The following is a 24,636-nucleotide window of genomic DNA, read 5'->3' as shown; positions in this document are numbered from 1 at the left end:
GTACTTATAATATACGTACTTGATACAGTATTTTTTTCACTCTCTATCAAATCTCTTTGCCATCTTTGCCTGCTTTCCGTGTATGCACTATGGACACTGTGGGCGTAATGTCGTTGATGTCTGACACAGGATGTTCCATAGAAAAAATCACATATAGTGTAGTGCGCGGTGCAATTTATGAATTAATTTCATAAAGCGTCCAGCGAAGCTTGGCCAATGTGACCCTGGGCACACAACAAACTTTGAACAAAGCCAGATGTTGGAGCTTAGCTCCTTGAAGGAGCACCACTCAAAAATGGATGATGTTACAGTACGTACCTGAGTTGTAAGGGCTTTTTTATGTTAAATATTTAAAAAACTAAAGTATAAAAGATGTCCTGGCTATTCCCAAAGGAGACAAACATTTTAAAGGTTGAACAAAGCTTCTAGGTGGAAGTATGTCAGAGTTAGAGCATGCCAAAGAGAGGAAAGAAAGTAAAAAAAAAAGTTAAGAATACATTTCACCACACTCCTCGTCGCCGATGCGCCATGTTTCAAATAGCCCATGTAAATAAAGTGTTAACTCATTTTGCTGGGAACCCCCTCAAGAACCCCTGGGGGTCCCACGGACCCAACTTCACGGCACCAATTAACTCTGAGGAGTTTACTGTGTGGCCATGGCGTAGGCCTGACTCTGGGTTTGTCTGCAGTACAACAATGTATCTCATGCCCTCTCTCTTTCTATAAACAGCCTCTGCGGAGATGCAGTGTCTGATGGCTTTGTGTTCATTGGTTTGCGTGGTATCATCAAGGCTGGCAAGTCGGCCTATCTCTTAACCGTCCGTTGTGTAAATATTTGATTCCAATTGAAAGAGGCAGGCTTGAAATAACATGAGGTTAACCAGCCTTTAACGGACAAATGCTTAATTATGTGTGTGGAGAGACAAGTGAGGCACATTCCGTTAGGGCTGATGTCGGCAGTATTTTTTGCTTGTGGTATATTGGGGTGGGGGGGTTGGGTGGGGGGGGGGGGGGGGGGGCTGGCTGGGGGGGTTACAAAACCCAGCAGAATGAGCTTTTAAATGCCCCTTCCTCAGCTGATGTTATCATCGAAGTATTCACTCGCAAATCACCGCAGTAGAAGTGCTTGTGTGTTTGTGTGTGTGTGAGAGTGAGGGAGAAATGTGGAGCACGGTATGTGTGCATTATCCCTTCTCTTTAGCATGCGTTTTGTGTGTGTATGTGTATGTTTGTGTGCATGTGGCGAGCGAGTGCATGCGTGAGTTTGTTCATAAGTGTGTGTGCACATGCTTATCGTCACTGTCGGGCAGAAACCTTGTATCTCCAAGTTTCACATGTGTACGTTTTTGGAGCTGTGTGCAGCTCCCTATACGTGGCTGTGTGGGTCTGTGTGTGTGTCTGTCTGTGTGTGTGTCTGTGTGTATGTAGCCTGACTTCGGCGCGTAACTAGTGCCGCACCATTTACGCCACTCGCGCAATATATACATCAAAATGTGCGGCTCGGCCGGGAATGGTGTTCTATTACCTTTCGTTCCGATCCGCCTTACCATGCCGACGTAATCGGCAAAAAACGACGCTTAATTGTCCCCATTGACTTATAATGGGACAATGCAAGAAATCACTTTCAAGTATTTTTCTCTCGTAAACCATAGGAGCTACAGTTTCAAACCTCGGAGAGGAGATTCATAATGATTTTAAGAATGAATCGAAAAATAATTACATCACTCGGCCTCATGGTGGCGCTATAACGGCCCACTTTACGTTTTGCCCCGTAACTCTTGAACCGTAGATCGGAAAATTAAAATTATTTTTTCCCTGGATTCCTTGGGTCAAGACGCATCTCCCCATATAGGCCACGCCCATTTGCGCCAGGATAGATTCTCCGCCATCTTGAATTTTCTCCAAAACACACTTTTTGCTCCTTTTCCTACATATTTTCTTCAAATGTCACAAAAATCGGTACACATGATCTACACACACACACACACACACACACACACACACACACACACACACACACACACACACACACAGCTCCACTTCACACGGGTGTGATTTTTTCGTAAAGTAAAGCCCTGCTTTTGATTGATTGATTGAAGACTTTATTAGAACTGTGCATGGAAAAAGGTATAGTTTCATGACGGTACAGTTCACTGGTACAAGGTCAACTAAAAGGAGATCCTAGAAAAGCACTTGGCTTATTTACACAGGAAACCATTGAAGTATCTCATATAACATTGAATGACAGGTGGATAGAACACAGTACTATGCAGTAGATATAGTCAGGATAAAATAAAATAAAAAAGAGACAAAAAAAGAAAATCATGCAAGACTGTCACACAAACTAGTGAAAATAGCACTTGTAGATCAGCTATTTTCACTATTTTAAATTGCAGGAAGGTTTTGGTTTTGGACATACATTGTTTCCACCCGACAACGACGTTGTGATGATCCTGTGATTGAGAGCTGCTTGTCTGCTGACCGGTCAGCCCTGGTGCCCTGTGGTGCCAGTGTAACAGACTTGGCAGTGTGGCATTGAGGTTCACACACACACACACACACACACACACACACACACACACACACACACACACACACACACACACACACACACACACACACACACACACAAAACACCACGACACGTCCCATCAGCTAATGACTCATCTCTTTCTCTCTCTCTCTCTCTCTCTCTCCCCCCCTCTGTTCCTCTCTGTGTCTGTCTCTGTGCAGGGGACATCACTCAGAAGGGCTATGAGAAGAAAAGAGGCAAACTGCTGGCACCGTTCATCCCCCAGATACAAGGTAAGACCCAGTGTACAGCCTAAGGCCTGCTCTAAAAACATAGCCTTGTTAACTGTAGGCTATATTACCTGAGTAGCAAGTACATGTAGCTATAGCCACTGACAGTCCCTGTTTGCATATAGTGTGTCGTCTGTCTCCTCGATCTAGGCCACTTATAGGTGTGCCGGATTTCAGGCTAGCTATCAAAAAGTCAGAATTGGCAGACAGAAGTGTTCGGCATTCAGAGTGTTGGAGTCATATTGCCATGAAACTGTCATGAAACATCACCCGGGGCTCATCATCATTGCAACCCTGAAGCTACATTCCTCTCTGCAAGATGTCAAGCAACTTAGCTCATTAGATACTGTACATCCTTGGGAGGTGTGTCCTTGACGCCTAGCCTGGCGGGGCCCGACGTCATAATGCGTTCACTCACTCATTCCTTCCCCATTATTACATCTGGCCTTCCGGGTATAGGCAGCGAGTATCCTGATTATTTTCTGATCGGGGCCAATCAGTGACTGCTGTCCGCACAACAAACGTAGTCTTCCTGACAACAAGTGAAAAGCTTCCCCTGATTGGTCCCTGTGTAGATGGTGACGTAAAATGATGCTGCCGTTTGCTGCAGCATTTTCAAAACAACAATCGATGCAACAAGTGTTAAGTTAACACTGAAACGATAAAACAAGCAATAAAGTGCAGTTATTTCAGAGTTGGAATCAATTACAACAATTAAAAGGGAACAGGAGTATGCGCTAGCGGAGTTCATCGGCCGAAAAGACATGTTTATTTGCCGTTCTTCCGACTGGCTGAGAGATGTTTTGCTACGCTGATTGGTTAGAGGAGTCTGGCCGAAGGCCAGCCGTTATACTGGGGAAGGAATGAGTGAGTGAACGCAGTATGATGTCGGGCCCCGCCAGGCTACTTGACGCCTCCTTAAAGGTTGGGTTTTAACTGATGTCCAGCGTGTAGGTGTTGAGCAGTGGTGGAATGTAACTAAGTACATGTACTTAAGTGACATTTTTAGGTATTTGTACTTTACTTGAGTATATCCAATTTTCAGTACTTTTACTTCTACTCCACTACACTACTAAATGAGCATGACGGCACACCTAGTCATTAATAGAAGATTTTAGGACCTATTAATCACAATAGAAATATCATCAGTTGTGCAGCTAATGGCACGGGAAGTTCAGACATAGTAGCTAAATCTGGCTGATAACCCGGACATCAAATTATTGGCTTAGCAATGCAACAAAAACAAAAAAATCTCCATGAATTCAAGGAATACATTTGCCTCCTGTGTTAACTGTACATAGCTGAATAGGATGGAGTAGGTCTAAGCACCAGTTATAATGGTGGTACTTGCAGAGACAGATATTTTCTGCGATGGTACTTGATATAAAAAGGTTGAGGACCACTGACATATGCCATAACCTTGTGCGGGAATTCCATATATACTGCACACTCCTAATGAAATGATTTCCCTCTGTGATGGTGGGGAGGGGGTGACGTAATGGAGACCGTATAAAAGACAAGGTTGTGGACCTCTGAATGAATCATAACTGGTGCAGAATCTCAAGGTTACACAGCATGTCCTGTCCTCCGTCTCCACGTGTCATTGTGTCCATATGCACTTCTACCTAGACAGGAAAATCCAGAGTGTTAACTTAACTCTGAGAGTGTAAGAATTGGACCCCAGTGGCTCCTCCTTTTCTCTCAGAGTTGACAGTGTAAGAGAACAGTTGTTCTTAATTATCTGCAATTGTGTGGGTGTGTGTGTGTGTGTGTTTGTGTGCACGCGCGTGTGTGCGCGTGTGAGCGTGATCCCATGTTACAGAGTATTTCTTTGAATGGCCAGATGAGAGCATTTAAATCGGAAGCGGCGCTACGTTAGTACTAAACATCTCTAGTGTGAAGTTTCTTGGGCAGCCTCTGCGTCTCCCTGTCTTGTCGCATTATAATCTGTCTGCGTCCTGCGAGTGCGCGTGGGCACGGCCTACGTATATTTTCCATCCATTCAATGTATTTTTAGCTCCGGTCATTCAAGTCAAGTAGGCCCCAGTTGGTCCCCGTGGCTGGATTTAAAGAGTAGGTGGTTTTGTGGTGAAGTCCCAGAGAGGATTTTCTGCCCGTCTAGCTGCTTGCACCCCCTTGCTCCTTCCAGTCTCCTCCTGCGTCCTCAGACCAGGGTCCGTGGCAAGATGTTTGGGTTTGGCCCGCGCTCAGAGCGCCAAGCCTCAGTGGAAAACGGAGCCCAATGGTGGACCGCTCACTCCATGGCTTTTCCACTGGAGTTAGCAGGCCTGTTATTTCGCTTGGGCGGATCATATCGTTCCCCCTCTCTCTCTCTGTCTCTGTCTCTCTTTCTCTCTCTCTCTGTCTCTCTCTCTATCTGCTTTCCAACTCCCACTTCTGGCCCGCATGAGTGTCATCTCTATCAGTCAGCCATGGCTAGACCCATTCACTGTGGATTCCAAAAGACCTGAGGAGTGGAGGTAAATGGACGAGCTACAGAGTGGGGTAAGAGGCTAAGAGCCTTCTGCTGGTGTGTGACCCATCCTTACGGCTGCTAACGTGCATGAGGGGAGGACGTGGGTTAGGGTTAGGGGTGCGGGCGTATTTGGTCAGGAGGAAAGTCGAGGATCTATTTTGTCACTCCGCTTTTGCTTTGTCTTATCTCGTTCACATTTTGTTAACCCATTTAGGCTTAGAATTATGTAATGCTTTAACTATTGAAAAATTGCAGATCTACAAGTTCACAGCGCGGAACCGCGCTGCGAGCTTGTAGATCTTTTTTTTTATATATCTTTATAAAAGTAATGTAATGTAACTAAAATATTTGCTTCTGGGGGGTCCCTGGAACAACATATTTTGAGATGGGGGTCCGCGGCCAAATACATTTTGACATTTTTATACAGTTTGAGAACCACTGATTTAGAAGAAGGATTTAGAAGACACTTATAGAATCGGGTCAAAAATTGTTCAATGACTTGCACACATGTTCACGATTTTTCAAAAATATCAGATCTACAAGCTCACAGGCTTGTAGATCTGCTATTTTTCAATAGTTAAAGCATAAAATAATGGTTAAAGTGGTGAAAATCTAAAGCGACGCAGATTTGCGTTCAGGCCTATAAATGGCTTTTAAACAAACTGCGGCACACACTGGAGTGGCACGTCCGTTGATGTTAACCTTGATGTTATCACGAACAACCCTAGTCATGTTGAGGGTTTCTTGGCTGCAGGGCTGAAATAGGACCACAGTGGACCGCGGGCTTACAGCTCCATATGGAGTTTCATTAGACGTTTTACTGCCTTGTATTTCACCATTGTCTGAAGGCTGCATTTGAGCCAAGCGTGATAAAGATGCCTCGCTGTTCAAAGCCAGGCTTGTTTGGACTTGTGAGAAATTGGATAATTATTTTCTTCTCGTTGTAATGTAGAGTTTCTGTCACACTGAACAATTATGAATTCATTTGGTCCAGGCCTTTAAATATACACAGAAATGATATACTTCACTGTACAGGTAGGTATTGTTTATACATAATGCAGTTCCAATAGTTTGAAGGCATGTTTTGTTGTGTAGCTTGCAGGGTCTGTTTCACCTCCTCAGTATGGACAAATGTGTCCCAACTCCCAACCCATAAGAAAGAAAGATTTAGTCAAATATGGCCATTTCGTCTTTATTCTTTTTCTCATTTCAACTTACCGTTTCTAAATTGACCTATTTGTTTATTTTACTATTTTAGCCTTTCGACAGAATGTCACGCAAGACAATAGCGTAATCATGCAAGTCATTATTGGCCCAGCTTAGTGGCTTTGGATGTGACAGGCACTGCACTGTGCATGTGATGTCAGCCCAGCACACGGAGAGAAGTGTTGCTGTCGGCCAGGTGCTGAAAATTCCTCCGGATTCCCTGGGAGCCAATGGCAGCCTCTGTTGTGGCAGAGCACGGTTCCGATTGGCTCGCTGCCGTGTGTCTGTGAAGTGTGTTCTCCCCGGCAACCAGACCTGATAGCCTGACTTGTTATAGAGCTGTTTTCCCTGGGGGCTTTGGAAAGGCCATTGTGTGACTGAGCAGTTAGAATGACATAAGAGACCGGCACATATTGATGTGGGAGTCTGAGCCGGGGGATGAGCGTGCATGCTGTGAATGGGAGGCTCTCTCCATTCCGACATGTCGCCACTCCGAAATTGACTTCTTATTGTCGGAGTGGCGACACTCCCATGGGGGTTCGGTTTAGGGTTAGGGTTAGAGATAGGGTTAGTGTCGGAATGGAGACATGTCGGGAAGGAGACATGTCGGAGTGGAGAGATGCACTCGATTCGAATGTGCATTTGTGTGTAGCCTATATTGTGTGTGTGTGTGTGTGTGTGTGTGTGTGTGTGTGTGTGTGTGTGTGTGTGTGTGTGTGTGTGTGTGTGTGTGTGTGTGTGTGTGTGTGTGTGTGTGTGTGTGTGTGTGTGTGTGTGTGTGTGTGTGTTTGTAATGCAGTGATATTAGTTTAGTTTAGTTTATTAGCACATTGCATACAAATTTGACAGTATCATGGGAACAAAATACAGTGCGAGGAGAGGAAGAAGCCATCAGGCTTATTTGGAATCCTTCCCTTATTGGAAGAGGCAATTAATTAACAGATTTAAAAGTTCAGTAAGAATACAATAGAATACAACAAGGGGAGCAATTGTGCAATAAAGAAATAAAAACACAGAAACTGGGGGAACAGAAAACAACAAGAGAAAAAAAGAATAAGACGAAAGAAGAAAAAACATTAGGAAAGAAAGACAACACATCAGTAAGCTAAATCATGTGGACTGCAGTAAGGAAGAAATAAGATATTTCTTTAGATGTTTCGTGAATATTGGCAAGGATAGTGATGACTTAAGTGATATGGTGTGACATGCTCTGCAGACTGTGCTAACAATATAATGAAAAGAAAACAAGATATAGGACTAGTACAAATTTAGCAGGGAGAATAATGAAGCAATGTAGTGAAGTTTTGTGTCCGAGTGTAGTGTGTTATGTTTGTGTGCAAAACTCAGTATCGGTATAAACAGATAATTTGCTTGGAATTGCAAGATCTTAGGAACTGGAATGTGCGTGATTAAATGTCCTTAAACTGTGTCGAATGTCTGTAATAGTGGATTTAGCTAGATAAATTATTCAAGTAATGTGAGTGTGATTCTGTGCATTATGTGTGCTTATGAAGACGGCGTTCTTTCATTGAAGATGTGGATGTACTGTATAGGCATGTGCACACATAGACATCAAAGGGGGCATCAAAGTGCCCTCTCCAGACCTTGAATGCAGTTTTTACTATGGTGAAAGAAATGCAAATGCCCTCTTTCCGTGCCATACCTGAAGTCAACATTCAAGAGAGTTGCCGTGTCCAAAAAGCTCTCCTGAACTTGAATGCACCATCTTATGTTGAAGGAATTACCCTCTCTGTGTAGAAATCCATGCCGTACGCCACATCTCCAGTATTTACTTGATTATGCTTAGTTCAGTGTGGTGTCAAGCACCGAAAATAGCCGACCTCCAAGCTCACAAAATTCAATGTTTTTTTCACAGAGGGCCTGCTATTTTTGATATTTTCACCAAAATGCCCTTTTAGACATTTCAGCCCCTGCCTTTCTAACATTCTCTGCACGTCCCTGGTACTGTAGGTCTATAACTCAGCATTGCTGTGTGCACTGCCTCTGTCCAAGAGTTGCTGACGGCACAGAGCTGCGTGATCCTCACTAAGCTGTCTGTCTGTCTGGCTGGCTGGCAGGTTCTGTTTGGAGTTGAACCGTGTTGGTTAGGCAGTTTTGTGGGTGGGAATCAATCTGTTCCACAAAGCTTGGGAGACACTTCGTAAGCCAGCGAGGTCAGCTGAGGTCAAAGGTCAAAACAGAGGCAAGAAAAAGGAACCTCAAAAGTCTGTAAAAGCTTCCTGGTTCTCTATGCTTGTCAGTAGCAAAAGTGCAACAAGGGAGGAATTAGGAAACACAGAAATGTGATTATTTGAATACAAACTTTATTATTAGTACTAGTAAGACGCCTCAGGGCAACATGCCAATTCTTGGCCATCTTGCCAGTGATGTATATTGGACCAGTTACCCATATATGGAGACCCTTTGTACCCATATATGGAGTTCCATGTACTGTATATGGTACATCCCTTTTATGCCCATACATGGATATCCCTGTCTGAACCAGCCACACGGATATGGGCTGTCTTCCTCCATATATGGGCATTCCCATATGAAGTCCTATTAGATATGGGCTTAAATTATTGATGACATCAGGGATCTCCATATATAGGCAAACAAGGGATTCTGTTAGAGTGGTTCCCATGACATCACAACATACAATCCCTTTTATGCCCATACATTGAGATCCCTATCTGAACCAGGCACACAGATATGGGCCATGTCTTGGCCACCTGGCCAGTGATGTATATCAATGACATCAGGGGTCTTCATATATGGGCATAAAAGGGATTCTGGGAATACCCATATATGGACGTGTCACAGTGATGTGTCAAGGGAACCACAGTGCTTCAGGCGTGACCTCCAGACAGAGAAACGCGGACAAGATGTGCCGGTTTTCATATTAAACTTGCGACCTACGCCGCAATTATTATAGTTTTTGGTTATGTTCATATGATGGATATATCCTGTCGTGCATAGGTATTTAGCATATTATATTGATACTCAGTGATACTCAGTTTAATCTATTACATACTGTAGGATATTGTATTGCTCTAGTACTGTGTCAGTCAGAGTCGGACCTTTCATTTACAGAGGAAGGCAGCATGCCGGGGATGCGTGTCTTTGGGTTAGATATGTGGGTTACATATGTTTACCCAGATCTATTCAAACTACACCAAGAAGCCTTTGAAACTCCAACTTAAATACAGCCCTTGTGCTCCCACTGACAGGAAACCACTGTGTAAAGCTGTAGGATATACAGCTGAGCTATAGCATATTGGTGCAGTTGTGCTTGCTTCCTGTCCCATTGTGTGTGTGTTTGTGTGTACACACACACACACACACACACACACACACACACACACCCCTTAGGCTTAGAGAAACCCACTTGGGAGCTATTTTTGAACCACGTTGTACGACTGCATTCTCACAGGATCCTCTGCTCAGTTCTCTCTGCATCCGTTTGTCTTTCCCTCCTCCTGGGAAAATACACCACCACCAAAAAAGCTGTGAGGGGAAGTGTGGAGGAGGTGGAAAACCTGATTCCTACTCCGTTGTGCACCGGTGTCGTGCAACAGAAATAGCCGATCTATAAGGTGCCTATAAGCTTGTAGACCAGCTATTTTTGAGCGAACAAATCAGCCGTAAGGTCTGTGTTCACGAGCGCCTCCTGATGTTGACAGTCCTCAGACTGCACGTCTCCCCTCTGACAAAAGCAAAGTTGAAATGAATGTATAGCGGATGAGCTGCGTCACGTGGTGGGGTGACCATTTTAGAAGGTTCTAGTCAAAGATAAAGCCATCCGTTAGATTTTTCAGGTTCCCTAATCATGTCCTCTGTGTGATTGACAAACACTTGCTGGACTCATAGATCATCAAATGGCAACTTTTGGCACTGCTTCAATATGTAATCTGCATGCGAGCGAATACACACACACACACACACACACACACACACACACACACACACACACACACACACACACACACACACACACACACACACACACACACACACACACAACCGCACGCACACAGTGAGATAAAGATGGGAGTCATGCCTAAAGTAGTGATTGATGATGTGGCGTAGCCTAACCAGTCTCCTGTGGCATTGTGCTCTGTGTGCAGGTGTAGATCCCTCTCTCCAGATTGACAACAGGATCCAGGCGTCCTCCCAAGCAGCCCTGCCGGGGTCCAAACACCTCAAGTCCCGGACCGCCAACACCCGGGATGAGCGCTTCAGATCTGGTAATGTCTACTGTATGTCCATGATTTCTACACACCTGCTGCAGCGCTGCTGTTTAGCCATGTAGTGTGTGTGTGTGTGTGAGTGTGAGTGTGAGTGTGAGTGTGAGTGTGAGTGTGAGTGTGAGTGTGAGTGTGAGTGTGAGTGTGAGTGTGAGTGTGTGTGTGTGTGTGTGTGTGCGTGTGCGTGTGTGCGTGTGTGCGTGTGTGCGTGTGTGTGTGTGTGTGTTTCCAGGGAACAAACATACAGTAGGTCTGTAGAGCACTGGTTCCCAAACACTGGGTCGGGACCCATTTGTGGGTCGCAGACAGATTTTTATGGGTCGTGGACAAACGTTTAATTTGTCTTTTGGGTCACGAGCTAAAAGGTTTGGGAACCTCTGCTGTAGAGGATGCTGTTTCCCTCTTCATTCACTGCTACCTAGGCACATGGTAAAATCACTGCTTATTCATTTTAGTTTCCGCGAACTTCCACCCCCCTGCGGCATCATTTATTTTTTATTTTTGGAGAAACAAATGTTTCACCCCAACTTTTGGGAGCTTGGGGTCCTTAAAGACAGGGTGCCGTGATTCTTTCCCCCCTAATATAAAACATGATCATCAGGTATTATGATTATACTAGGAGGAAGACTTGAAGACCTGAAGTTAGCCATGCCCACAGCTGTGGTCTTATGATAATAAGGGGATGGGATGATTTTAGTGTGACACTAAAACGGTGTACAGTATTTCAATTGAGCCTTTTGAATCGGATGCTTTCAGCTTTCAGGAAAAATACAATACAAAAATACACAGGGAAGACGTACAGCATTTGCATATTATAACCAGTGATGTTAACTCCCAAGCGAGAACGCAGGTGTTGTCGCTCCCCTTCTGAAAAGCTCTAGAGTGTTATCACATCTATGATGTCTACGATGGTGTGGTATGGAAAATGTTCAGCTGAGCTTGCTTGCTGGCTCCTTGCTTTCCTAGCATCTGTGATAATACAGTATATGTGTTTTATTAGAGTATTTGTGTATGTTTATGATTATGCATATTTGTATTGTATTGTTTTGTCTACCCCGAGCACACGCCAAACAAACACTCAATGTTTCATTGAAATGGTAATCAATTAATATATCTTGACTCTCCCTCAGATTTGCACACGGAAGCTGTCCAAGCAGCGCTCGCCAAGTACAAAGAGAGGAAGATGCCCATGCCGTCCAAGAGACGCTCCGTGCTAGTTCAGTCCTCCGTGGAGGCATGCACGCCCCCAGGTGAGATCAGCACGCCGCAATTACCCAAACGCACCTGAGCCAGAGGGTGCTCCGGGTAGAGATGCACGTGCAAAACAAACACTGTGCAGCGTGCATGAACAAATGCACACAGAAACAGACACACACAAACACTGTTTACACACAGTGGACTGGCTTGTTTACATGTGTTCCAGTGAGCAGGGAATGTGTAGGCTGCTGACGCTCTCTATTGTGTCCAGCAGCGGTCTGATCTGAGATGACATTTGCAAGCAGCATCAGTTACTGGAAAGCAATGCTCTGCGTGATGAATGTGTCCATTCTTCAGCGCGGTGCAGAAAGTAGTTCTCACCACTCCTTTCCCAGGCCACCTTCCCACATGGGTTGTGTAACAAGCGCCTAAATCACATTTTTAACATAGTCTCAAAATGTCAACCTAGCTTCCTGTCTTTCCAACTGTTTGTGTTGCGTGGGCCTCTTCGTCTGATACTGTGCTATTCTTTTTCCTGCATTGTTCAGCTGTTTCTCACCCCCCCACCTTGAGACGTTTTGCAGTAAAGCAGGGGTCTTCAACGTTTTCAGGCCAATGACCCCTTAGCTGAGAGAGACATGAAGCAGGGACCCCTCTACATATTGTAAAAATGCAGTATGCAGTATGATTTTCCTCGACTTGTTTTACAGCACTGTCATCAGTCTATGTTGATTCGTGTTCATGTTTTTTCAGGCATTTAGCCACCTCAGTCGTGGATGCGTAGTAAACTTGACCTTTCACTCTGTACATGGTCTGCTCTTTTTGAACTCAGCAGCGCGAGGAGTTGAGAGCTTAGATCTGCTATTTTTGGCTAAAGTTCTCCTCAGAATAGGGATGCAAGGTTTTTAATTGAAAATAATTATCCTATCACAAGGATTTGGTGGTAACTCTGAGGACCCCCCAGGGGTCCCATACCCCCTGTTGAAGACCCCTGCAGTAAAGTGTTAACATCGTAATGTTTCATTTTTCACCGCCAGTCAACAAGATATTGGTTACACTGATAGAAATCTCCTGAACATTGCAGCAGGCTTGCAGTTTTGTAAAGAGTGGAGTGGTGTCGGTAGTACTACTCCCATAAAGACGCCTAGGCCACAGTGGTGGAAGCATTTAACTGGATTAAGAGCTCAGAGGTTGGGGTTCGCACCAGAAGAAAAGGCGCCCTCTTCATGCTTGTTTTGAGCTGCTATGCATGCACTGCTAATTCTATTGTGGTGCAAAGTGACAAGATGCGCAATAAATATGGCCAAACAGACCCAGGGAAACACACGCATACTGAGGATCACACACACACGCACACACACACACACACACACACACACACACACACACACACACACACACACACACACACACACACACACACACACACACACACACACACACACACACACACACAGTACACATACTGTGACTGTTGGGGGCTCTGCTAATCCGTCTAGGATACTGGCAGCTGCGAGTGCCTGCATTTGTGAATAAAGTAAACAAACATGGGGACAGTACGTGATGTGCACAGTTATATGACACAGTGACACTTATCATTTTCACTGTAGCCAGAGTGCCTCATGTCTTTTTTGCCTGACCCACATGTGTATCTGAAATGATATTGGGTATAGACGGACCTGATTAGATACAGACCTGTTTAGCCCCGGTTTACTGTATGTATTCAGGAAAAATTGACGGACTGGAGTGGATTCTGTTTTCATACCTTGCCCTTTTCCAGCACCCGCCAGCCGCTACACTACTTTAGGATTTAGTTGACAAAAAACTAGGATATATCCGCATTAAGGAGAAAAAAGGTTGGCATCTGAATTGGTCTCGTTGGTCAGGCACCAACGCAACGGTGTTACAACGGGACCGAACAGATTCCGCAATCCATGAAAAATGGAACAGCTGATCTGAAGACTTTATCTGCTCTGCAGGAGCGTTTATTGATATGCTTGTCTTTGTGTGCTTGCACACAGCATGAGTCGGGTGCATAATAAGAGCTGAGATCTCTGCAGGAGTGTTACATTCTCCGCTGCTGGGCATGCTCTCTTTATAACCCTCTCAACTCCCAAATGCCTTTTGGCATGCCTGGTTTCTCCCCATATCTCCCCCTTTTCTGCCTTTCTGTCTTTGTTTCTCCCTCTCTCTTTCTTGCTCTCATTAACTTCCATCTTTCTGATTCTCACCTTGTCTATCTCTGTTTTTGTCACACTCTCTCTCTCTTTCTCTCCCTCTCTCTCCCTCTCTCTTTCCTATCCCTCCCTTGGCAACTGAGTCAAGGTTACAGAGATACAGCGCGAGTGCAGAGAGAAACACAGAGAGAGAAAGCTGAGGAATAACAAACAGAATCATAAATACCTGATAACCCCCCGAGTTTTCCATCTGTACTGACTGTCAGGCAGAAACCTTGTATGTCCATATTTCATCCTTTATTATGTTTTTTGAGCGGTGGTCACAACGCTCCTATACGTGGCGGTGTGTGTGGGTCTGTCTGTCTGTCTCCGTCCGTGTCTGTATGTAGCCTACAGTACCTTTTATGACCACACGTTAAGGGAGGGGCGCTGTTGTTCAGGATAGGCCAGGCACACTCACACACACACGTTCACACACACACACACACACACACACACACACACACACACACACACACACACACACACACACACACACACACACACACACACACACACAGGGGGAGGGGAGGGGGGGTCTCACACACACACACACACACACACACACACACACACACACACACACACACACACACACACACACACACACACACACACACACACCACGACCACCGCTCAGTTCACACAGGTGTGATTTTTCATAAATGAACGCAACCGTGCACAAAAAGTAAAAAAACTTGACATCGGTCCATTATATCTCCCCTTTAATAATACCAATTGGCATTGTGTTTTATATGATTTTATCGTTGATTAGTCACCTTTACAATGAGGTACAGCGTGTAACCATCGGGCATTCGTGGGTAGCGCCCCCCCAAAATGTTCAACAATTTGGTCCATTATATCTCCCCTTACATTATGCCAAATGGTATTGTGTTTGATACCATGTTTATCGTTTATTAGTCACCTTTACAATGAGGTACAGCTTTTAAGCATCTGGCATTTGTGGAATGAGCAACACAGCCAAACATGTGGGTAGCACCCCTCATAAATAAAATCAAAATGGCCTGGCAGGCCTGCAATACTGTTCTGTTTGTATTCACCTTTGTTGCTCAACACATATTGGCCATTTTTACACTTTGTTCATTTTAAGCTCGCGGGGAAGCCCAAAACGAGAGTAAATGCCTGCAGAGCAGGCCAGGCATTTTGGCAAATTTTTGGTCGGCGCTACCCACACTTTGGCTGTGTTCCTCATTCCACGAATACCTGATGCTTACAAACTGTACCGTGTTGTAAAGGTGACTAATCAACGATAAAGATGATATAAAACACTATGTCAATTGGTATTATCAAAGGGGAGATATAATGGTTTCCTTACCTTTTGGGCACGGTTTACTTTACATCAACCAATTGGGAAAGTCCTGTTCTGGCGAAGCCCGAACTGGCGAAGTGGGGATTTGTCTCCTACCGTAGCGATCTGGCGAATCGATTGTCCACGACACTGCAAGCGGCGCGAAGGCCAGCGGACCTTGGTCCAGGGCCGCGCGGCCGGCGGAGCGCCGCGCGAGTTACGAAGCCGTGGTGAATGCAATCGTTATATTTATGCCCAGGCCGTAAGGCCTGGGCAAGCGCACGATAAACGCCCTGTCCAGAAGACGTTCGCCAGATCGCTACGGTATCGGACATTTCCCCACTTCGCCAGTTCGGGCTTCGCCTAAAAGGTACGTGCCCAACCAATTTAGCCCTATTTTATACAATGGCTATTTGAAAATAGACGATCTACAAGCTCACATTTTTATGCCAACACTTTCATACTTTTACTTAAGTACATTTTGAATTCTGGACTTTTACTTGCAACAGAGTATTTCTATATTGCAGTATTGATACTTTTACTTAAGTAATAAATGTGACGTGTGTGTTGAGCCCTGACAATAGCTGATCTACAAGCCCACAGTATGTCGCAGAGAGCTTGTAGATTGTCTAGTTTCCGCGTGCAACATCGACCTGTAAAAATATGAATCAGGCTTGACAGCACACCTGTCAGCGATGTGACATACTCGCACACGTGCGCGCGCACACACACACACACACACACACACACACACACACACACACACACACACACACACACACACACACACACACACACACACACACACACACACACACACACACACACACACACACTCACACACACACACACACACACACACACACACACACACACACACACACACACACACAATTTCTCACTCCCCCTTTTCTCTCAATCCCACACTGTCCTTTGTTCTCACTCTCTGATGTTCTCTCTGTCTGTCTGTCTGTCTGTCTGTGTATGTCTGTCTCTCTCTCTCTATGGACTTCTGATGAACTTCTACATTATGAAAGCCTATTTTTGTACGCTCAGAGACCCTGTAATTATTGGAGATGTGTGAGTGAGTTCCAGTGGATGTCCATGAGCAAGCCTCGCTGTTTACTTCACGTTTTATCAAAGTGCAGGGCTGTTCTTTAGTGGTGACTTCCTGGCTGTCACCTTCCCTCGCTATACTGTGGAGGGGAAAGGCTAATGTTTATAACTTGTTTGTTTTCACCATCCTGCTTTCCTGTAAGCGGATGATGTCTAAGCTTTTTACCATTTTGTTCTTGGATCTCCACAGAATGCAAATCTACAACTGGATAGGGATGGGACGATAAGTGATATTATTGTTCATCGTGATAAAAACACTCATGATAATCGCATCATGGAGATTTAATTCATCATGAAATTGTCCTTCGTTATGCACTGGGATCAATTCACCTTTTATTTGCCGAGCTGCATATCCGGTACCACTTAAACCCTCTATTGGTAAAATGTACTTATTAATATACGTACTTGATACAGTCTTTTTTTCACTCTCTACCAAATCTCTTTGCCAAAAAATAGCCGACTGCTATTTTTTGGCAAATGTTCCGCCCCAGGTCCAGGATAATTGATGTTTGGGATATCGCGATTTCTTTGGTCACAACTCAATAATAGTGATATGAAATTTCCATATTGTCAAATCCCTACAACTGGCACACTCTGTCATAGATCCTCCTGGAGGAAGGACAACTTTTTAGAAAGCTTTGCTTTTTTGGGGTTATTCTACTCTTAGACAGTTGAGGTTCTTGGTTTACCTACCAATTTAGATGACCATTTCTATGCATTTAATGTATTACCTTGTGCTGTCCTTGCTTTTTGTAAATCGCTCTGGATTAAGAGCGTCTACTAAATGCCTAAATTGTACATTTAAATTGTAATGAAGTGATTCGGTTCATTATGATTGATCTTTACCTGTCTTTCAAATCAAGTCATCCCTGTTTAGGGTATTCTTTGCAGGGACCAAGTGCACTCAGTTGCCTCGAGGGACAGCCCGAGGAAATCATCACTGTCTGGGTTTTAGTCCAAACCATATTAACTTCAGTGCCATACACCACAATGAGCTATGTTACATTTTCCTTCAATATTATTTGACAGAGGAAATATGGTTGGGCTATTTTTGTGATCTCCCTTCCCCCACATATTTCTCATTTGACATGGCCGAAATGGGGAGACCAGCATTTGCCATGTGATGCTGTATAATTTGGGATACTAAAGATGGTTAAATTCAAATTAGATGATTGTTTACATTATAATATCTGAAAACATGCATTGTTTATAATGGCAATTACTGTAGGTCCTTGACCTAGCCATTACTGTAGGTCCTTGATCTAGCTCCTACACAGTTGTGTAGGAGCTAAAACTGTGTGGAAACAATTTGGAAAAAACATCAACTGGATTGCACTTTAGGCCTATCGTTCATATTAGGACATTATCGGGATTGGTTTTCAAAGCAGTGGATCTATGTTTGTCAGTGGCCGTTTTCTACACTGTTCTAGCTCCCACGTTGAATTTAGATTTAGACATAACGTAGTACAGTAGGTGTAGATCTCTGATATGTCTGGCAATGTTAATCCATTGTGTCAGCCCAAAACACTCTGGCCTGTTTGATGATGAAAGTGGTAATCTTTTACTGAGAGTGCTTATCTGAGGATGATCGCGCTTAGCCGCCACATTCCTGTAACGCTAACACTACAACAACCACGGCCAACACACCATCCTCATATGAATCATCTATTTCATCCACTTACACGTATGCTGCCCATTATGTATGAGTAAAATGACATAATGGTCTGAATCCTGCAGTAACTTGGCATTTCATAATCTTTGCCTTTTTTTCTCTTTTTTTTCTTGTTTGTTTGTTCCCCCCGAATACAACCATAGCTGTTTATTTCCATTTTACCAGTGGTGGGAGAAATACTCAAATGTTTTACTTAAGTAAAAGTATACATTCTGCAATGTAGAAGTACTCCGTTAAAAGTAAAAGTCAGTCAAAATGCACTTAAAGTATCAAAAGTACAAAATGTTTGAAAATAGCACATCTACAAGCTTCGCGATGCGATGTGTTGTGAGCTTGTAGATCGTCTATTTTCACAACAACCTAGGTATAAAATAGGCCTTAAGTGGTTAATGTATGTTTTATTACAATTTATATCCGCAAAGTAATTAGTAACTAAAGTTTTCAAATAAATTTCGTGGAGTACAAGTACAATATTAGGATCTGAAATGTAGAGGAGTAGAAGTAAAAGTATTTGGAAATTGGAAATACTCAAGTAAAGTACAAATACCTAAAAATTGTACTTAAGTACAGTACTTAAAGCAGCTATACTGTATGTACTGTATGTTCTGCTGACGTAAGCAGATTTTTGGCAATTTCTATTTTATTATATTCATACGGCTAACAATGCTTCCTAAAGAAATCTAGTCTCTGTGACGCTTCCAGGGGCCACAGTCTGCCTGTCATTGGTCGATAAGTGCAGGCCTGCAATCATTAACCAATCAGGGCGCCTCTTGTTTGGATTGGTTAGATCATTTTAGCCCCGGTTCGACCGGTTCATACACCAATGAGCTGCTAGTGACAGAGCTTCCTAGAAGTGTCACAGAGACTAGATTTTTTAGGGATCATTGTTGGCCATCTGAATATAATAAAATAAAAATAAAAAATACAAATAAGCAATTGTCAGCAGAAAACTACCTATAGCAGCTTTAAGTGAATGTACTTTACACCACTGTATTTTACCGTGTCATTGTCCTGACGCGGCCCCCCCTGTGTCTCAAACCTGTCACACTCACAGACACCTCCTCTGCGTCGGAAGACGAGGGCTCGCTCCGCCGGCAGGGACGCCTGACCGCCACCTCCACGCCCTACCAGGGCCACGGCCACCCCACCGTAGAGCACTGGTTTAACCGCGTCATCCAGGGCTCGTCCACCTCATCCTCTGCGTCATCCACCTCATCCCACCCGGGAGGGAGGTCTGTCACCACCGCTGCCACCACCACCACCTCCTCCTCCGCCGCCCTCGCTGCCCTCAACGCCAACGCAGCCGCCAACGCACTGGCCGACCTCATGGCACACACCCAGCTAGGTCAGTGTCACCAATGCACACGAGACGCACGCAGAGCCGCTCACACCAACCGATCACGACCTCTCAGTCGTGTTCGGGTGGGGATATATCTCGTTGGAGATATATCACAGTATATCACGCTCACACCACCCGATCACGCTCAAATGGCCCTCCCTCTGTATGTCTGGTTGCAGCGTTAGTATTTACTTGCACCAGCAGAGCGCGCAAGTACCGCGATCGGCTGGTTATGCATGTCGGTGTCCTTCTTTGTTTAAGCCCGTAGCCCAATCAGGGACCAGCATTTCTGGCAAACGTCATTATTAACAGCCAATGAGGGACCAGCATTCCTGGTGATGCCAGTGGTGATGTCACTGGCACCGCCAGTGGTGACGCCAGTGGTGAGCGCACCTCATGGCGAGCTCTACTGGCGCACAAGTAGGCCATATATGGCCTACTTGTACACAAGGAGCAAGTTGGCACGTCGACAGAGTGCAGTTCTAGTTTGGCCTGTGGTATTCACGTGCATATAGTTTTTTTTATATATCTTCCCGTAATGCAGCCATTTCACCCTGCTAATGGGTGCAGGGGAAGGGGGGGGGGGGCGGGGGGAAAAGCCTCCCCTGCTTCCAGCTCATGGCACCGTCCTGGGCTGTGGTCTCTGGGGGATAACTAGCTGCAGATGGTGTGTTACGGGGGAAGGTGTGAAACGGTGTCTTAAAATACGATACGGTGGGATTTGTTGCGCACCGCGAGTGTTGGGGCCCAGGCAAGAGATGCACCACCAGGAAGACGGAGGAAAGATCTGTTCTCCTGGGGGATTATTTTTATATTTTATTTTATATTTTATTTTTGTACAGTACATATACAATCCACACAATCCATGTGATAACGAAGGCTGGCTGCTCATGGTGACAAACAGTCCTAGTCTTCACACATCCAGTGTTACTTTCCTCCATCCAGGACTCAAATTATTGCCAAATAAAGAGAGCATCTATTTTTTACCCCACCCTCCACTTTTTTTTTAACATTTGCTGATGATTGTAGCCGAGCAGCAGCGTGTTCTAATAGCACAAGCCAAGCAGTCCCCCTCTTTTTGTCATCCCTGCGATTACATACTTCATTCCGCAGTGGGGGGGCTGTTCCTCAGATGCCTTTAGATGCCTTTAGCGCCACCCCTGACAGCTGTGTTCTGCCAGATCTTCTGATGCCTTATCTGCCATCAAGATGTTAGGCCGTGGCACTCACTCTACGGCCCGGAAAAGAGGGGTTTTAATTTGGCATCTTTCTAATTAGCCTAGTCTCTCATGGCTGCCGTTTCGGTGTCATTCGGTTGAGTAGGAAAATGGCTCAGAGAAGGCTGCTCGCGTCAAAGCCACTCGTTCTGCGTTGCTGCGTGAGAGCACCAACCGCTGCCGGATAATGAGATTCGTTCAATTTATCTCCCTCGAAGCTGGTGTCAGCTGGATAGCTAGATGCTACCTTGAGTTGTGTGTGCCACTGTCAGGGCTATAGCCTATTAGGACGAAGCTGTCTGATTTGTCTCCCTGCGTCTCCCAACGCGAGGTCACTGTCATAAAGAGATGGCAGCAACTGGTACTGAGCTGTAAATAAATCTTCCTACAGTATATACCTAACGCTCCTATGTGCCTCTGTACAGTGTCAGTTTAACTCTGAGATTGTACAAGTGGATCAAAATGGACTCCTCGCATGGGGACAATGGACTGGTGACCATGACACACAGATATACAAGCAACATACATGCACACACAGAAGAGTATAAGTCAGTATTACGCAGGTTGTGTTCTGTATAAACATACCAAATGTTCCTGTTGTGCAGTCACATATTACGTTATATCACCGGTTCTCAAACCTTTTGGGTTGCAGTACCCCCTTATACTGATTTCTGAAGCCAAGTACCCCCTTCCCCTGACTACAGTATTTAGCTTATAACATATACATCAAAAGTCCAGTTCCAATGCCAATATGTTCAAAATAAAACTGCATAATGGCAATTTTGGCAAATAAACATTGCTTGCTATTCAATAACCGTTGTGCTAGACAAGGTATTGATGTAATTTGGTTTAACAATTTACAGATGAGAAGGTTGACACAAAGACTGTCAATGTTTTGTCATTACCCATAACTGTGAAATACGTATTCCCATTTTCTCCTGTACCCCCTGCAGTACCCTTGCATACCCCGTAGGGGTACACGTTCCCCCATTTGAGAAACACTGTGTTATATTACACAAACTGTCCCAGGTGCCAGTCCTTCTCTGCTGAAAGATGGATGAAACATTGCATTACTATTTTCCCCAACACTAACCATTAAACGACCAGGATTAAAATCTGTGTTAACTTCATTGTGATGCCCGCGAGGCATCCTCTTGGCTGGGCTACGGCTTGAGCACGAGGCAAAGAACAAAGGGAGGCTTTCATTTCTGTCCTCAGACATGCCTATTAATGATATTACACAAGCATCTAGTTCTCTGTGGATAGCTTGCCTCGCCGATGTTGGGGATATATTTCCAGCGCCACGTTGAAACATTCACTCAGCATCTCCCCTGCCAGTTTTGATGGAGATGAGCTGTGAAATCCTTTCTAAAGCACATCCTACCTCAGTTTAAGGGCCCTCTACTCTCACACTCACTGCAAAGTCCAGTTTCCTAACCCAACTGTCCGATCACTTTTATTTTCCAAACACATGTAGAGGAGGACTGTCACTCAGTTGCCAAAGCCCTATGTAGGCCCAGCGTTTGACCTCTTGACCAGTGTTGAATTCGTCGACTAAAACTATGACGAAAAATGTTTTTTTCACTGACGAAAAACAAAATAAAAACGAAATAAAAACTAAGCTGTGATGACTAAAACTAAGAGGGACTAGTGGAGAAGAGAGTCATTTTATGTTTGGTTGCTCTCAGGTATTGCGTGCTGAAAATAGCAGATTTACAAGCTCACAACGCGTCGCAGCGCGACGCGTTGTGAGCTTGTAGATCAGCTATTTTCAGCACTCAACCAAGTGTAAAACCAGTCATTACGATGCTATCAAGGCCCGCCAAAATACATTTCAGTTGACTAAATCAACTGTAGATTTAGTCGCCTAAAATCTTGTGATATTTGGTTGACTAAAATTAGACTAAAACTAAAACTTTTCAAGTGACTAAATTATGACTAAAACTAAATGACATTTTATTCAAAAGACTATGACTAAAACTACAGTAAATAAAAATTTGCCGTCAAAAACAACACTGCTCTTGACCCCCTCCCCCCTCGCCCCCTGAAACTCCGCCCACCACAGATAACCACTCTGCTCCCCCTGACGTGACGGGGCTGTCGGAGCGCCCCTCGTTGCATGCCGAGCGGCCACAGGTGGCCTCTGTGAGAGGCGTCCCACGGGGGTACAACCACACCAGCGTTATGGAGACTGCAGATGGTGAGTTTCCTCCATATACACACACACAAGCGTGCACACACACACACGCACACGCACACACACACACACACACACACACACACACACACACACACACACACACACACACACACGTGCACACACACACACACACACACACACACACACACACACACAGAGTAACCTCCCCTCTCCTTTTCCCTCCCGCTGTCTGTCCCTCTGTCTTCTTCGTGTGTATCTGTATGTATGTCTGTCAGCTTGGCACGGGCTGCTGACTGACCCCCCCCCCCCCCCCCCCCCACCCACCCGAGTTGCCATGGTAACTGAGAATCCCTCCAACACGCGCGTGCACACACGCACACGCGCACACACACACACTCACAGTACTGTACACACACACCGCCAGATCTTCTTGTATCAGCCAGTGAATCCGTCAAAGGCACAATATTAAAAACACCAACAATCTCCAGAGCTGACTCTGTGTTGGCATAGCTTTAAAGGTTTCCCTACATCAACCGAGTCGAGTCCAGTTGATTTATGTGAAATACAAAAGGCCATAAACTGGAACTGATATAGAGGTGTGTAGAGCATCCAGCTGGTTTCTCCTTGCCACGTTGCGATCCGACCAGGTGTATATAAATGTAACAGCCTGCGGACATAACTCAGTACCCAACACAGTACCCCCACCCCTGTCCGAACAGTGAGGATTTACCAATGCAGGATTCTTTGCTGTTTCTGAGCTGATGCACTGCGGAACAGCAATCCGATGAATGATGCTTCATATCAGCAGCGTGGAGTCTCTCCTCTTTGCACCTTATAGTCCATTGTTTGTTCTCACGTCGAACCAAGCACAAGACAAGTATTGCGTATATCCATATGAACCATGAATAAGCCTTTGAGGCAATATGTTTGTGTCACGCATCCGTCTTGGTTCCAGTATCAGTCCTGGCATGCTGCTGCTTAAAACTCACAGCTGACATGGCAATAAGGAGGCCTTCTGAACGTTGTACACAGGGTGAACATGGTCTCATTACACTGCAGCCATCAACTCTCTGCCACTCCACACCCATCAAGAATGTGCGTCGTCTGTATTTTCCTTGCCTTGTGAATGCAAAAGGCGGTGCAGCAAACCTGTTATTTTTCAGGCGTAAATAAATATGTGTGTGCCATGTGGTCTTTGAGAGGTGTTAGCAAATATCCTTCCTTGGGTGCTCTGCATGCCCGGGGAAACCATTGTTATTGTTATCTAGCTGAACTTTACTTGTTGTTGTTGTTGCCTTTGTCTTGTCTGTTTAGCTGTTGGACCTTTTCTTTCCTGTTCTAACGCACGCACGCACGCACAAGCGCACGCACACACACACGCACACGTGCATGCTCACGCGCACACACATCATGCGTGTGAGTCCTGTGACATCAGCAGGATTGTGTGATTGACAGCCTGATGTGTCTCTCCTCCAGGGTATGAGTGGAGAAGTGAAGGAGCCCTCGGTTTAACGGATGGTATTTATACCCATTCCTCCAGCTCTGTGCCAGCCTGCTATATGTGCTCTGCTCCTTGTGTGTGTTCTTACCATTAACTTCAAAGTCACCTCTACTGATTGTCAAAACTGTGTGTGTGTGTGTGTGTGTGTGTGTGTGTGTGTGTGTGTGTGTGTGTGTG

The 24,636-nt window shown here is 45.0% G+C and overlaps 1 protein-coding gene across 1 annotated transcript in view; it reads left to right on the top strand.

Annotated features, from left to right (window-relative positions):
- LOC308307337 (disco-interacting protein 2 homolog A-like) overlaps positions 1-24,636 on the top strand; it is a gene marked incomplete at its 5' end in the record, with an annotated part of 135,222 nt that overhangs the window by 70,497 nt on the left and 40,089 nt on the right. Inside the window, 5 exon segments of the mRNA XM_080752543.1 lie at positions 2,734-2,805; positions 10,612-10,731; positions 11,862-11,981; positions 19,296-19,586; positions 22,863-22,997. Of these exon segments, the coding sequence (XP_080608669.1) occupies positions 2,734-2,805; positions 10,612-10,731; positions 11,862-11,981; positions 19,296-19,586; positions 22,863-22,997 (738 nt within the window).

The sequence above is a fragment of the Nannobrachium achirus genome (genome assembly GCF_963921795.1).
Source record: "Nannobrachium achirus genome assembly, chromosome: 22".
NCBI lineage: Eukaryota > Metazoa > Chordata > Actinopteri > Myctophiformes > Myctophidae > Nannobrachium > Nannobrachium achirus.
The sequence above is the reverse complement of the archived record's forward strand: the minus strand, read 5'-3'. Positions and strand labels throughout refer to the sequence as shown.